Source organism: Gadus morhua, chromosome 1 (genome assembly GCF_902167405.1).
Source record: "Gadus morhua chromosome 1, gadMor3.0, whole genome shotgun sequence".
NCBI classification, from domain to species: Eukaryota; Metazoa; Chordata; class Actinopteri; order Gadiformes; family Gadidae; genus Gadus; species Gadus morhua.
This window is the reverse complement of record NC_044048.1, coordinates 30475243-30489906: the sequence shown is the minus strand read 5'-3', so window position 1 is coordinate 30489906 and position 14664 is coordinate 30475243. Positions and strand designations below refer to the sequence as shown.

The 14664-nt window shown below is 43.9% G+C and overlaps 3 protein-coding genes across 6 annotated transcripts; 2 read left to right on the top strand and 1 right to left on the bottom strand.

The window, feature by feature from the left end:
* Nucleotides 1-3729: 3729 nt before the first annotated feature.
* On the bottom strand, nt 3730-6664 carry lzic (leucine zipper and CTNNBIP1 domain containing). Of its 2 annotated transcripts, none has more exons than XM_030354206.1 (7): nt 6583-6664; nt 6070-6178; nt 5803-5938; nt 5616-5714; nt 5316-5411; nt 4777-4858; nt 3730-4676 (listed from the first exon to the last, which is right to left on the bottom strand). In XM_030354206.1, the coding sequence occupies exons 2-7, from the start codon at nt 6168-6170 to the stop codon at nt 4621-4623; spliced, it is 570 nt and encodes a 189-aa protein (XP_030210066.1). In that variant the 5' UTR covers nt 6171-6178; nt 6583-6664; the 3' UTR covers nt 3730-4620. The 2 variants fall into 2 exon arrangements, with proteins under 2 accessions (XP_030210066.1, XP_030210076.1); XM_030354216.1 differs by having other exon boundaries at nt 6445-6583.
* Nucleotides 6665-6710: 46 nt separating this feature from the next.
* Nucleotides 6711-10629, top strand: nmnat1 (nicotinamide nucleotide adenylyltransferase 1). 3 transcript variants are annotated; one of them, XM_030354178.1, is made up of 5 exons: nt 6711-6838; nt 7150-7268; nt 8060-8243; nt 8568-8677; nt 9607-10629. In XM_030354178.1, the coding sequence occupies exons 2-5, from the start codon at nt 7172-7174 to the stop codon at nt 10005-10007; spliced, it is 792 nt and encodes a 263-aa protein (XP_030210038.1). In that variant the 5' UTR covers nt 6711-6838; nt 7150-7171; the 3' UTR covers nt 10008-10629. The 3 variants fall into 3 exon arrangements, with proteins under 3 accessions (XP_030210038.1, XP_030210043.1, XP_030210054.1); XM_030354183.1 differs by having other exon boundaries at nt 6716-6838; nt 7066-7268; XM_030354194.1 differs by having other exon boundaries at nt 6719-6854.
* A 103-nt stretch (nt 10630-10732) lies between these two features.
* On the top strand, nt 10733-12881 carry rbp7a (retinol binding protein 7a, cellular). Its single transcript, XM_030354228.1, has 4 exons — nt 10733-11325; nt 11890-12068; nt 12258-12359; nt 12479-12881. The coding sequence occupies exons 1-4, from the start codon at nt 11253-11255 to the stop codon at nt 12563-12565; spliced, it is 441 nt and encodes a 146-aa protein (XP_030210088.1). The 5' UTR covers nt 10733-11252; the 3' UTR covers nt 12566-12881.
* The last annotated feature ends 1783 nt before the right edge of the window (nt 12882-14664 follow it).

Genomic DNA, 14664 nt, shown 5'->3' with positions numbered 1-14664 from the left:
TCTCTGTCTCTGTCTCTGTCTCTCTCTCTCTCTCCCCCTCTCTCTCTCTCCCTCTCCCTCTCCCTCTCCCTCTCTCTCTCTCTCTCTCTCTCTCTCTCTCTCTCTCTCTCTCTCTCTCTCACTCTCTCCCTCTCAGTTACCAATTCCTTTCCACAGAGCCATGATGTAAAAAAGCTAAACAAAACAAAAAGTCCCGTCAGGCTATATATGGTCAACAGTTTCCTGTCCCTTACCCTAGTGGTGGAGTTTGGTAGTATAGACAACACCCGATTGCTGATTTTTTGTTTTATTTGATTTCTTTATTTATTGCGTTTTAATTCCGGGAGAACTTGGCCTGTATAGGTACGCTTGGCCTGAAATATGTGAGGGATCTGGACATTCACTTTTACATATTCTCAGAGATTAGGCAAATGGAGAATGCTTCTTTTTTTTATTGTATATTCCTTAAGCATCAGTTTTCAGAATTTCTTCTTGGGGTTAAAATGAACAGCTTTGACATTGTGTTGCTGGGACTTATGGTCCAGAGAGTGATACAGGATGATGCTTTGAACAAATAGCCCATGATTTTCTGTTGTCTTTTCCTTTCCTTTATAGTGCATGAGAATATTTCAGAAGTCATATGTGTAGAGAAATAAGTTGCTTTTTAAAGGTTTTGTAAATATGAATAAACCATGCAATTAGTTGATGTGTTAGTGGCGGCCTAAAGCATAGGGTCCAATATCTAAAATGGCGCAGTATGTAATGTAGATATTTGTGTCACGTGCTGTAGCATGTCGCAGACCTTCAAAGCTCCTTCTATCACGCGCGAACAAAAATAATGCGGAACCCAGGTCTGAAACCAGTGGTTTCCATAGAAAAGGTGTCCATCCTTCATTCTCCAATATATAAATAACTATATCTATATATGTTTATCTAGATCTAGGTATACATATATATATATATACATACGTAATCCCTTTCGCAACCATTCTTGGCTTTTCTCTCACGTAGACGGTAATGTTTGGCGTTTTGTTTTTCGTGTCGCTTCACACGCGGTTCGCTTGCACAGGTGGCAGGGCCGTTGTCATGGCAGCGGTATATTTCATTCCCCGGTAGATTTGGTGGCCATAAAAATGGAACAATCTCTCTTTTCACCCGGCTTATCCGAGCGAGAGACGGAACCCATTGCTGTGAGCAGGTGTAGCAGCGCTCCGAGGGTGCGTTCTAAACGTGCTCCGGTCCCACCGATAAAGCGGGTGCGTGCGCATCGACCAGCCTCAGGAGGCGGTGGTTCTGTCGAGGGCAGAGAGGATGCACGAGCATTTCTCCGACTGCGTCATCGCTAAAGAGGATTATAAATACATGCAGTGGCGGGTTGTTTTAATGGCACAGCTGTTTAACCTCGAGTTAGTCTCCTCTCTTTAACTCTTAAAACTGGGTTGTTTCGAAATTCAACATGATGAGGAAGGCGTGCACATGTTATCATGGGCCAACGCCTTGGAATCACATCATTTTTGTCTCTTCTTTTTTTACTGACACTGCAGTAAAACCTTTTTTTGCCGTAGACCACTAGATTTTATTGTACAACAGAACTGTACTGTAGGGTTGTTCTAAGGTATTTGTTTACATTTGGTAAACCTATTTTCCTTCTGCTTTGAGTGTGACAATTATACAAATAATGTTCAATCTCTCCAGCTCTGACATGGCTGTTGTTCATCACATTTGATTTCTATCTGGCGCCTCTTTCATTGAACAGGTTTCATCGTCATGATTCCCTTTATAGTTTTCTGCACGGTCGATGTTGGCCTGGAACGTAACGTAAACCGGTACTACGGTCTGTAATATCATGAACGTCAGCACGGCGGATCACATGCTTTGCATGCAAATCTATTCCATATAAAATGGTGATCTTTATAACAAACAAAAACACATGCTTTTTTCGTTCTTGAAGAATTTCGAGAGGCCAGTTATGTGATTTCCGGACATATTTAATGTTTTTGCGGTGAAATGTGATGAACAGCCTCCTCTTAATCAGCAATGGGGCCCTCAGAAAGGTGCCAGGTTCCAGCGGGACGATTGGGAGTGCCTTTTAAACCCATTAACAGACCAATTAACACGACTAACCTAACATCCGCGCTCATGTAATCGTGGCAAAGTTGGTTCCTAATTTGTATTTCGTTCTCTCCTTTTTCCTTTTTGTAATTATTTAACGCTAGATTTGTTAGAGCTGGGGGATGTAATTTTGTTTTTGTTGTTTTTACTTTACGTTGGTATGATAGTGCACCGCTAGTTTTATTAAAAGTGAAAAGGTTTTACATAGGCGTCATGTGTCCATGTTGGATGTGTAGAGAAATTAGATCCATATTGTCTATTCTATAGCTATTGTTCTGAATCATATTGACGGAATCCACCTCTTAAAAATATGTACATTATTGAATTGCTTTAGGCAGAGTTAAGTGGGTATAAAGTTGACCTATTTGTGTATAGTGGAAGGTAATTATTTAACATTGTAATATTGCCTGATTGCTGACAAGTTTTGGGGGCAGCATGGAATTCACAAGAATCTGAGTATATAAATCTGTTCCCTCCAAAAATGCTCACAATGTCATTTTGTCAAACACTTTAGACATCTCATCTACCGTTTGTCAAAAGGAGCATTATCAACTCACACTGCATACACTTTATGTGATGCTTATAGTTTACTCCCAATAACTTTTGCATCTCACATTTCTCTGGTCTAAATCCATTCTAATCAGCCCCCTTAATATTTTGTATACTTCTTCTCATTGAAACTGAACTTCACTGCCTAATAAACCGAACGCAGCCGTACAGTCACTCTGAGGACCGGGGGTATTTTGATTTGCATGAGCACATTGTGTATATTTCACCTGGAGTTAAAGGTCAGAGCAAGAGGCAGCCATTGTATACTACTGATTCTCCAAAATGTTTCACACGTTCACTCCACTCAAAAGATTTTATTTGGGGAAGGGGGGGGGGGTTGTTTTGTTCAAACCTGGCTCTAAATGGAGGGTGTCAGCCTCTTCAGAAGTGGTCCGATCGTCGCTTCCTCTCTGCTGGTTGGGGCTGCTCTCACTTTTCTACCAATTGGAAGGCAAGTTGTAGTAAAGTTGATGCTCGCTCATAAACTAAATAAAGGACGATGAGATGGGACACAAACGCGTTGTCGACTTATTTGTGTTATTTCGTGGGCCTGTTGCCTGTGTTTTCAGATTCAGCAGACGCTTCCCACCAAAGTGACCAAGGAGGCTGAGAACAATCAAAGTTAAAGTAGAAACGTAAGTAAGTAAAAACGTAAGTAAAACGTTCACATGATCATTTTTCTGAAACAAACAACTGAACAGGGTCCAATCCATCTTGGTCCTAGGGGCTGGTGTTGGTAAGGCAACAATATATTTATAATCAGCTCACTACTGCCCCTCGGTGGCAAAATCATTAACGCTAGAAACTGAGCGGCTAGAGAGGACCAAAGTAAGAATAGTAAATATATACGCTACTGAGTATCAAAATAAACCGTGAATAATGTATAATCAAACCACAAATGCAGTTAAAATGAATAGCCGGATAGTGCTAAGGGTGTCTGACTTTGCCAAAGTGGTTCTCTTTGTTGAGCAACTGAACTGTATTCACATTGTTTGCTGCTGGGGATAAAATCATCTGCTAAGCGACTGAATAGTATTCAGAACATTAACTTAACTATTGAGAAGGTCCAGCATCTATCAAAAGTGTTACTTCTCTTCACAGGTTTATTCATTCTTTATCGTCTTTAGACATTCATATTATTCATAGATATTGGCCCTTTGCCAAGAACAGGACATTAAGAGGTCGATGGCACTGACCTCGAAACATGAGCGATGGGTTGATTCCATATAGGAAATTTAAACATTTCACCTACACAATGCAGAAAGGGCATGCTGGCCTCCTATATCATTTAGTTTTGTTTAGAAAAATGTAATTTACGGGCAGCAATGTATTCTTTTAATGTTGATCAGAATTTCATTCCATTAAAAAGGATCACATTCAAAAATATAGAATATTGGCACAAAATATTGGCATCTGCATCGGCCTGTAAAACCAATGACTGGTTGTTTCTAAAATATAATGCAAAATAAAACCTTAAATAATGATTAAATAAACGGTTAAGTGATATGTACCAAGCAGTATCCAATCCGTTATCGATTTAAAAGTCAATATTAAAATTAGGTTCGGATAAAATCGTTTAACACCAAAATAAAATAATAAAAAATAAAGGCCAAGCAGTTTAAAATACAAGGGTTAAATGAAACCCCACCATCAATGTATGATTGAACTCACATGGAGAAGGATGGATCATAATAGTGGTTCCTTTGTACAACTTATTAAACCACCTTCAATATAAAAAGACAGACAATCTGGCAGGAAATAAAAGTACACACAAAATATGCTAAACAAATCCTCCATCTTCCAAATATGTGTCCAGCGAAGTTACAATCATCTCAACTAATGAGACCAGAAACGGTTTGTGACGGATACTGTTAGAAAGCATGATGGACGAATAAAACCTCAGTGCTATAAAATACTCATCTGGCCCTTTTCTCCGTCAATGGAAGCAAAGAAAGGGTTTGTGTTGGTAGTTATGTGTTCTCACGTCTTGGTCTTCACACCACTGCTAGCCAGAGCCATAATCTTATCTTCTGACCCTGAAATAGAAAAAGGTAAATAAAATGCATCTTTCAGGAGAGCAGGGGTTGTTGATCATGAAGCCATTATGTATATGAAGGTTAACCCTATGATGCTCACCCAGATCTGCAGTGACTCGCTCAAACTGGCTCAGGCTCGCTGTGGCGTTCTCCGTTAGAAAGCTCTCATCCTCGGAAGTGAGCTGCAAAATAAACGCACACAACAAACAAAATCAACACAAACAATACCCCTGCATTTAATGTCTATGTATTATTATGACTATAGTCTCTATTGAGACTCAAACTGTGATACTGTCCAGTTCAATTGGTAGAGCATCGCATTAATGCTGCCAGGGTTAAATTCCCCCTGGGGCCAGCCATGCTTAGAATGGCTGTACTCACGGTATCATAAGATGCTTTCGGAATAAATGATCCACCAAATACCACACACACACACACACACACACACACACACACACACACACACACACACACACACACACACACACACACACACACACACACACACACACACACACACACACCTATCTATCTATAAACAAATGGAGCTGGAATAGTTCATGAGTCACAACCATCAGTCACTAAATCATCAACAAGTCCCTGTTAGAGGAGCCAGAGGAACTCATAGAGCAGCCAGACCTTCTCGCCCAGTTTTCTCAAGGCAGTGAGGATCTCCACTTTCTGCTGCACATACACGTCCCTCGACAGCTTGCCCACCATCACATCTCGGTCCATCTGGGCAACAATGAGGACGCCATTAGGCAAACACACGCAATCACACCACCATCACAGAACCTGCATAGAGACATTGGATGGTCTAGCTCGATCTAGACTTTTCTTATTGATCAGTTAACATGATAGAAGAGAAGAGATACAACCTATCAATACATAAATCAGTATTAAACAAACAAGGTGAAAGACCGGAAAGAGGAAACAAACCTCTGCTAGTCGCGTCCTGAGCTGCCCCGGCTGCTTCTTGGCGAACATCCGGATGACCTCTGGGGTTTTAAAGGCCTGACTGATGGCCGCCTGGATTGCCTGTTAGAAGATGGAGGGCCCGTGGTCTGTGCATTAGAGACCTTCACAACCTACTACACCATGTGAAGGGGCCTAGGGCTGCTCCTACCAGCTGCATGCCGCTGAGGTCGTCCACCAGGGTCATGTCCCCGGTCATGATCTTCTTCAAGGAGTCGTTGAATTCGCTCAACTGCTCCAGCGTCTCCTTCTTGGTCTCCTCGTACTCCTCCTCCTCCAGGTCCTCTCTGTCAGACCAACACCACGTGGGACCGTTGTCGTTATTGGATGACAAGGGAGAGGACTGTTGACTAATGAATCATCTCTAAACCCCACTACAACGGAGACTGGGATCTGATGAAAGCTATTTAACGAGCACCTGCATTCCTCCAGGTCCTGCAGTTGTTGCATCAGTCTGTCCAGCTGCTCTTCCATGTTCTGCCTCAGTTTTCCAGTTTCAGATTTCCCCCGTGAAGCCATGATGTTGTCTGGAGGACAGGTCGGGACAAACGGGTAAATAATAATGTCAACGAATTGTTAACCGACACATTATTCACTACTGACATTATTCCGTTACTAACCCTCACAGTTCTAGACGGACAGCTACCCCTAAACCTAACATTAACCTCAGAGGGTTAGTGGAAATCCCATAAACGGGATAATCAGGATCCTTTTATCTAATGATCTAATATAAAACACAGCCTTGAGCTAGCAGGCTAACCACCATTAACAACACATCAACACATCATCTGACCTGCTCTTTGTCAACAGGAGGATCCCAGAACGCTTCTCTAAGTGGCTTGAATCAAAAGCTATGCCGGCAGATATCGCAATGGATAAATGCTGTTCATACCACAATTAAAACATACATACAAATATAAATATTGCAAACCTTCCTGACGAAACGCCACAACTTGTAAGCTGATCCGACGGTAGTGGTCCTGAATGCACCTCGACAGCTGTGGGTGCGGCTTTCCACATCCTGGTCTTTCTACCAATCAGATTCCTTCAATATCATAATCTCCCGCCCCTCGACAGTGCCTGGAGGAAGTACATTCCGGGAGACGAAACGAAACCCCAGATCCTCCATCCATTTAATGTGCTTTAGTGTGGTTTGAAGCATAACCTCAAACCTTACCTCACCTGTCGTAAGTCGAGAAAAAGGTCAACTTTTATTACTGTCGAACTTGTGTTTCACTGTATGTTCAAACGAGGGTGGGATTTATTAGTCAATGTTATGTCAATGTCTTGTCAATGTAATGCCAATGTTATGTCAATGTGACCTGATGAATGTACCGTGGGATGGGTTTGGATTAACGCCTGCATTTGCTCCAGTTTTCCTTTATAAACGAGCCTTTCTCAAATGTCCCCTTAGTAAAAGAGGACGCAGATGCTTCGTCCCTGAGGAACGCGATTGTATCTTCATCTTCAGCTCTGTGTTCGCCTCTGCATGTTGTAGTCAAAGTTCACTGGAGTATGAGATGGAAGTGGTCCTGATCGCCTGCGGATCCTTCAACCCCATCACCAACATGCACCTCCGCATGTTCGAGCTGGCCCGGGATCATCTAGAAGACACAGGTACAAACTGAACTTACTTCGTTTTTAATCGTAACCCTTCATCTCGAGTCCAACCTATTTCCAGCAGGTGTATTTTTTGGATTGTTGTTCAAATAGTTTAATAACAAAATGTCATGATGAATATAGATCTAAACGCAAACTTAAGAGTATTATTTTAATAAATTGGTATATTATTGTTACATTTAAAGACTGTTGTGACTACTCTGTTAACACCCCTTTCAAAAAGTGAAAAAATGGTTCAGTCCACACAGCTGATTTCACTGCGTTTCACTTGCTTACGGTGAGACTTTTCATAGATGGAGATGCGGCAATATGTCAAAGCCACAGTTAAATAAATTGAAGTCTGGCTCTCAGAAGAGAAAGGTGAGGAAAGACAGGAAGAGGAGACAAAATGAAGGAAATCAGTTTCACAAGATGAAACCCCATTCTTAACTACCTCCGTTATCGTTGCTAAACAAACAGACAACCCAAGCAAGAGCAAACAATAGGCTACACTTTCAAATGATAAGGCCTTTGTTATAAGGTAAAGGATAAATACAGTGTATGGTAGGCTAATATTGCAACAGCAGGCTACTGATTTGAAGCAAGCTATTATTAATACTAAGCTATTAGGCTACATGATAAATAATAACCAATGGCATATAGGCTCGCTAGCCCCAGACGTCATGACGCATCAGGACTTCTTATAGGGCCCATAATTTGGTGCTACGCCCCTGAGCAGGTGTCCCATAGTTTGGCCTCGCCCCTACCTCTATTCCATGTGTCACCAACCATCTCAATTCACTTTTCAGAAAAATACCGTGTGGTGAGAGGAATCATTTCCCCTGTAGGTGACGGCTACAGGAAGAAAGGGTTGATTGAGGCCCGCCATCGTGTGGAGATGGCAAGACTTGCTACGAAAACCTCCGACTGGATCGAGGTCGATACCTGGGAGAGTTTACAGCCCGACTGGGTGGAGACGGCCAAAGTAGTTAGGTGAGGAGAATAGCTCCAGTCCAGCAGTAAATAATCAAGTATATTTAACATGCTTAACATCTTGTTATTTACAATGCTTACTATCACACTCTATCTCTGCAGATTTTCTTCTAACGCCCTTCTAACTGTATACTTAAGGTTATTACAGATTCATATATAGGTCTACTAGTTACATAGCCTATATATTTTCAATTAACTTGATTATGGCAGCTATTGTCTGGTGTCAAGTGAAGCGGAGAAATATGGTCCAACTATGTGAAAGTATTCTGTGTACAGAAGACTTTGTTGAGCTCCACTCTGAGTGGTTCTCTGCTGTGGCCCCAGGCATCACTTCGAGGAGCTGAAGGCTGCCCAGCGGGACGAGGACGAGGACGACACGGTGTCCTACGGGAAGAAGAGGCGCATGGAGGAGGAGTACCCCTCGATCAACGAGGGTGAGGGAAGCCAACGCACAAAGACCCGGGGCTCGGTCAGGTGCCCACCACAGCTAAAGGCTAACGGCTAACGGCTACCGGTCGTTCGGTGCTGAAGGCACGCAGGTTCCCTGAGTGACCACATGACCCACAGATAACAAAGGGCAAACGGGAAGGATACGCACGGCGGTCATCGTCATAGACTAGTGAACCCTTTAAAAGTTTAACCAAAATCTGGTCAAACAAAATTGTACATTTATGGGGAGAAAATATTGGTGAGTTCAGAAAGTTTTCTGATATTATTATATGATGTCATATTGGTGTTTAAAAAAAGACAATGTCAAAGAACGTTGGCGTGAAGGCCAGGATGGGGAAACAAATCGCCAGTGCTGTCTCGTTGTCTCCCAGGGAACCTCAAGTGAACGACATAATGCCAACATATGTTGTGTGTGTCGTCATCCCCGGTGACCCGCTCTCCGGCTGAAGCATGACGTGAAACCATGTGACGTGTTGGGTCTTGTTGATCCCTCATTGTGTTGGGATTAGTGTTCCTCGTCACGCCCGTATTACAACAGACACCTGAGTGTCTCTGATGTAGAAACACTGGGCATCAGGTGAAAGGGTTAGAGGATCAGGGAGCTTCAGGACTTTAACAAAAGGTGCCTGGATATGAAACTGACTCTCCAGTAGGCCTATAGCAAGGAAGACAATTGTTGAATAGCTGACTGATCATTGCTGCTTTTGTATTATTAGATATTCACAGCGTATCTCTGGATACCTATTGTGGTTATTATGATTTTGTTTGTAAGAATATCTCTCTCTGTCTCTCTCTGTCTCTCTCTCTCTCTCTGTGTCTGTCTGTCTGTGTGTCTCTCTCTCTCTCTCTCTCTCTCTCTCTCTCTCTCTCTCTCTCTTTCTCTCTCTTCCCCCCCCCCCCCCCCCCCGTCCAGCCAAGCACCCGAAGCTCTTCCTGCTGTGCGGGGCGGACGTGCTGGAGTCCTTCGGCATCCCCAACCTCTGGAAGCCGGAGGACGTGGAGGAGCTGGTGGGCCACGGCGTGGTGTGCATCACGCGCGGCGGCAGCGACCCCGAGAAGTTCGTCCACCAGTCGGACGTGCTGTGGCGCCACCGCCGAGGCATCCACCTGGTGCGCGAGTGGGTGACCAACGAGATCTCGGCCACTCACGTGCGGCGCTCGCTGCGACGCGGCCGCAGCGTGCGCTACCTGCTGCCCGACGCCGTGGTGACGTACGTGAAGGAGGAGCGGCTGTACAGCGCCCAGAGCGAGCAGAAGAACGCCGACGTGGTGCTGGCGCCTCTGGCCAGGTACACGGACGCCGGCCCCAGCTGAGGGCCCCAGCTGAGGGCCCTCAGCTGGGGCCCTCAGCTGAAGGCCCCAGCTGAGGGCCCCAGATGAAGGCCCCAGCTGAGGGCCCCAGATGAAGGCCTTCAGCTGAAGGCCCCAGCTGAAGGCCCCAGATGAAGGCCCCAGCTGAGGGCCCCAGCTGAGGGCCCCAGCTGAGGGCCCCAGCTGAAGGCCCCAGCAGAAGACCCGGATGAGAGCTGTGTGTTCTTGCAAATGGACAAACATGGACACCTGAGAAACGATCAGGAGAGCATTGAGTCCGGTTCGGTTGTGTTTCTGAAAGTGTTTATCGTCCAAGGTGCAAGTTTTTTAATAAGATGTTCTTGATGTGGGGGTGAAGCCCTAATAATTGTGGATGTAGGTTGCTGTGAATTTTAGATGGAGAGTAATAAGAACATGCTTGTCAACACAAAAGATTTGGATAACTTGTCCTTTTTTAAACTATAGGTTACCAAGTTTTTTTAAATGCACAACTTATTTATATACATGTAGGCACAGGAAGGCTTTGATGAATTTGAATAGAATGTACTGCACTCTCTTTGTATATAACATTTTTACGTCCCATTGCAGTTTCCTATCTGGTCTGGAATAAAGTGCCACAATCACAGCTATTGTGTTTTTCTTCAACATGTTATGGTTGGGTTGATTTGAAACTGAAGGCTTCACCTCTCAGACATCTCTCAGGCTCATGACCTGATGGAGAGATAGTGATAGACACTTCAATAACTGATGAGATATGATCCTGGACAATTTAACTTGGATACATTGAATTGATCCTTCATCATAAAAGAGCAAACCTGTTGAGTTGATCATTGTGAAGGTTCTTGATGGACTGATGCCCAACCAGGCCTCGCCCTCTCTAGGGTGGCGGTGGGAGTGGTTCTCTGCCTGCACGGTCTTGTCACCCTGACAATGAATGAGCCTGTCTGGTCTGTTTCTGATTGAAATGTGGTTGGCTCACACCAGCTGTTGATTTTGTTCCAGCATGATTTCTTCTAATGCCACCTGTTGTCTGGTTGCATGCAGCGTTCAGAGGGACCTGTCTGACACGTCTGGATGACCAACCAACCGAAGAACCAACCCAAGTCAACCCGCCCCACGCGACTCCACAAGCCTTCGTTCTCTACACTGAACACATTCTCTCTGCCTCCTTACAGGTGTCGGTCAGCCCGTCTGTGTCGACTTTCCCAAACCACCTCCAGCAGCTTGGAGCTTCTGTCCTGATCCAACATGGCGGCTGGGCTCTGTGGCACCTGGGACATGGTCAGCAACGTCAACTTTGACGGATACATGGTCGCTCTGGGTGAGTGCTTGGCGGTTGAATTTGGATCCTTTTGACCCTGGTCTTGTATGCCCGATGAATCCACGATTACAGTTTTAAAGAGTCACATGCACATATTAAAATGAGTTTTGAATGTTAACCCCTATCTCCAAGAGACACATTTAAACAGTAGACTGAGGAAGACCTGTTGGGAAGGGGCATTATAACACTTCTTATTTCTATTTGCTTTATTTATCGCTGCATAGATCACATATTGCTGATATTCCACTGATATCTGTATTGTATTTTATTATCTTCTTATTATATCTGATTTCTAAGTTAAGATAAACATACCAAGATGTAGTGTCGGATGACATGAAAGCAAATGATCTCTGGATTTAAATGACAGACAAGGCGTGGGGCTCTATACATAGTCCTATAGCAGGTATACTCTTACACAACACAATGCACTTTACCCTTTACCCCAAAGGTTATATATCTGTCAAGTAGTGGTGGTTGCATTGTCCTTGGCGCTGGCTGTTCACTTCCTTGAGGCTCTGCAGTAATAGCCTTGGAATGAAGACGTTTGCCCGTGTCCCGCCCCAGGCGTCAGCACTACGCTGAGGAAGGCGGCCGTCAAGCTGAAGCAGAAGAAGGTGATCGAGGAGAAGGGGGGGGTGTGCTGCATCAAGACCCTGAGCGCCTTGAGGAACTACACCTGCTCTTTCACCGTGGGACACCAGTTTGACGAGGTCACCAAAGGACTTGATAACCAGCGTCTTAAGGTATATGACGTGACCAATGACAAGTCTGTTGTTGAGATTCTGGGGATATAGAATAGCGGTTGAAGGAGCGTTCACTATTGTTGCATTTGGTTGACTTAATGTGTCGGCTTTTCATTGCAACCTACTGCACGGTCTTCAGTTGGGCGTATGGATCGGATTGGTCATCTCTCATCCTTTCGGTCCCTGCAGTCTTTGGTGAGGTGGGAGGGGGAGAAGCTGGTGTGTGAGCAGATTGGACAGAAGCAGAACCGTGGATGGGCTCACTGGATCGAAGATGGCAAGCTTCAGTTGGTAGGCTATATAAAAAAGACATTAAGCTAGTGGTAGTTTGGGCTAAATATACGAAACATCTTAAATCGATCTTAATCAAAGTGTTGAATAGCATTTAATCTCTCTCTCTGACTCTGAAGGAGCTGTTTTGTGAAGGACAGGTCTGCAGGCAAGTTTTTAGGAAGAAAGAAAGCGAAAAGGACGGTTCCTGCAAGTCTGATTCCTGAAGAAAAAACAAATCAATGCACCTGGTGTATATTATACTAGGCTACTCAATATGCAGAGGAAGGTCAACATTTGTGGTATTTTTCCTTTCTTTTGACATCCTTGAGGGAAGCTGTACGGCTATTGCCTTACAATATATTTTTGATGTTATATATTTATTGGCACTAGATGGCAATGTTGTATCAGTTTTCCCCCTGTCTTTTATTCAGGTAATCTTGGACACTATTTTGGGTTGAATGTCAGATTAATATGCATTATTTTATGACAAGATACAATCTGTTATATCATATAATAAATATTATAGCTCTGAGGTCTTCATCCAAGCTTGTTTGTCTATGATCACGTTGTATTTGTAAAGAAAGATGTCAGATTTAACACGTATTAACACATCTTACATCTGTATACCAAACTATCGCAGATTAACTAACATGTACAATGCATACATGTAATTCTTTATTATTGTGTATAACACTGTCCTGCATCATACTCTCTTATCTCAATGGCTTAAAGGCACCCAGTGCAACTTTATGTAAACATTCAATTTCTAGTCTTTTTTACACGTAGTAAGTTTCAATAACTCCATACCATTACATATCGACATTCAAGGAGCAAAGATGTGACGTCGCTGTGTGGTGAGAACTGATAGAAAATCGTAAACAACAACAATGCCATTTTTCCATTGACTGGAAGCCTGCTTTATTTATTGTAGGTTACAAAAAATAAAGAAAATGGCGGCATTGTTGTTCTTATCGATTTTTTATCAGTTCTCACCACACAACGACGTCTCATCTTTGCTGCTTGAATGTCGGTATGTAATGGTATGGAGTTATTGAAACTTACTACGTGTAAAAAAGACTAGAAATTGAATGTTTATTTTTAAGCCTCGAAAGTTGCACTGGGTGCCTTTAAATATAATTAGCTACAATTGATCTTATCATTGTGCACCTGGGTAACCTTCTGGCCGTTTCTCAATACATGTTCTTATCTGTAGTTGTGCACTCCGTCGTAGCCCAAGTACTGTTCCAATTCAAAATTTGCATCGTCAAGTACAGTCGAACGACCCGGAAGTGTTCTTGTTGTGTTCTTAAATCATGTCCAAAACGATTATATTCCAGGATCAGGAATCAATTCTTTCGGTTCCCTTCACTATCACAAGTCGTTTTTTGATTAGTTCCTTCAGTTCGTTCAGTTCGTTAAAGATCCCATGGCATGAAAATCACTTTATGAGGCTTTTTAACATTAATACGAGTTCCCCTAGCCTAACTACGGTCCCCCAGTGGCTAGAAATGGCGTTAGGTGTAAATCGAGCACTGGGTATCCTGCTTCGCCTTTGTAAAAATTAAAGCTCAGACAGGCCGATTTGGAATTTGCCCCATATGTCGTCATAAGGGGCAAAGTTACCTCCCCTTTCTCTGCTTTGCCCACCCAGAGACGTTGGCCGCCATTGAGACAATGGGCTCGCTTACGACCGTGCGACTGTAACGCAAGTGTTGTACACCTCTTTGTTATTTGGATAACCGTTCTGCTGTTATGGCGAATAACACGCAACACAATAATGCAAGCTTGGTAAAGCTCCCATTTGGTGCAAAGACTAGACTGCGTCGGGTTCTCTGACGTCTCTGGTACTTCTAAAACGAGACTCGTAGTGGGTGTTATCTCGGCCATGGTTGAGAAGGAATTGGGGGAAAGGAACTTTGGCTTTGACTCCCTGAACTCCAGATTGAACCGAGACATGGAGGAGAAAGGGATTGTTACCCGGGATTGTCTGCCCTGGCCCGCTGCCGGCTCACCGCCGCCGGGGCTCCGCCTCTATTTCTGTTTGGTCCGTCACACACGTCACCCCTATCTTTGATTCTACTGTTTATCGATGAGACTACCGCGCTTTTACAGGCTTGATATTAGCTGCTATGGTTAGGGGACAGATAGCTCTTTTGTGACGCTCTCGAATGCTCACAGTGACAGCAAGGGTACCGTCGAGTTCTAAAGGGTTCGCTTCCAGTTGAGTTGCATGCAACCCGGCCAATCACAGACGGAGTAGGGCGGGTCTTGGGGTGGCCAAATTCGCTGCCGGGCGCGCGGTGATAAACGACGCGTCCGTGCG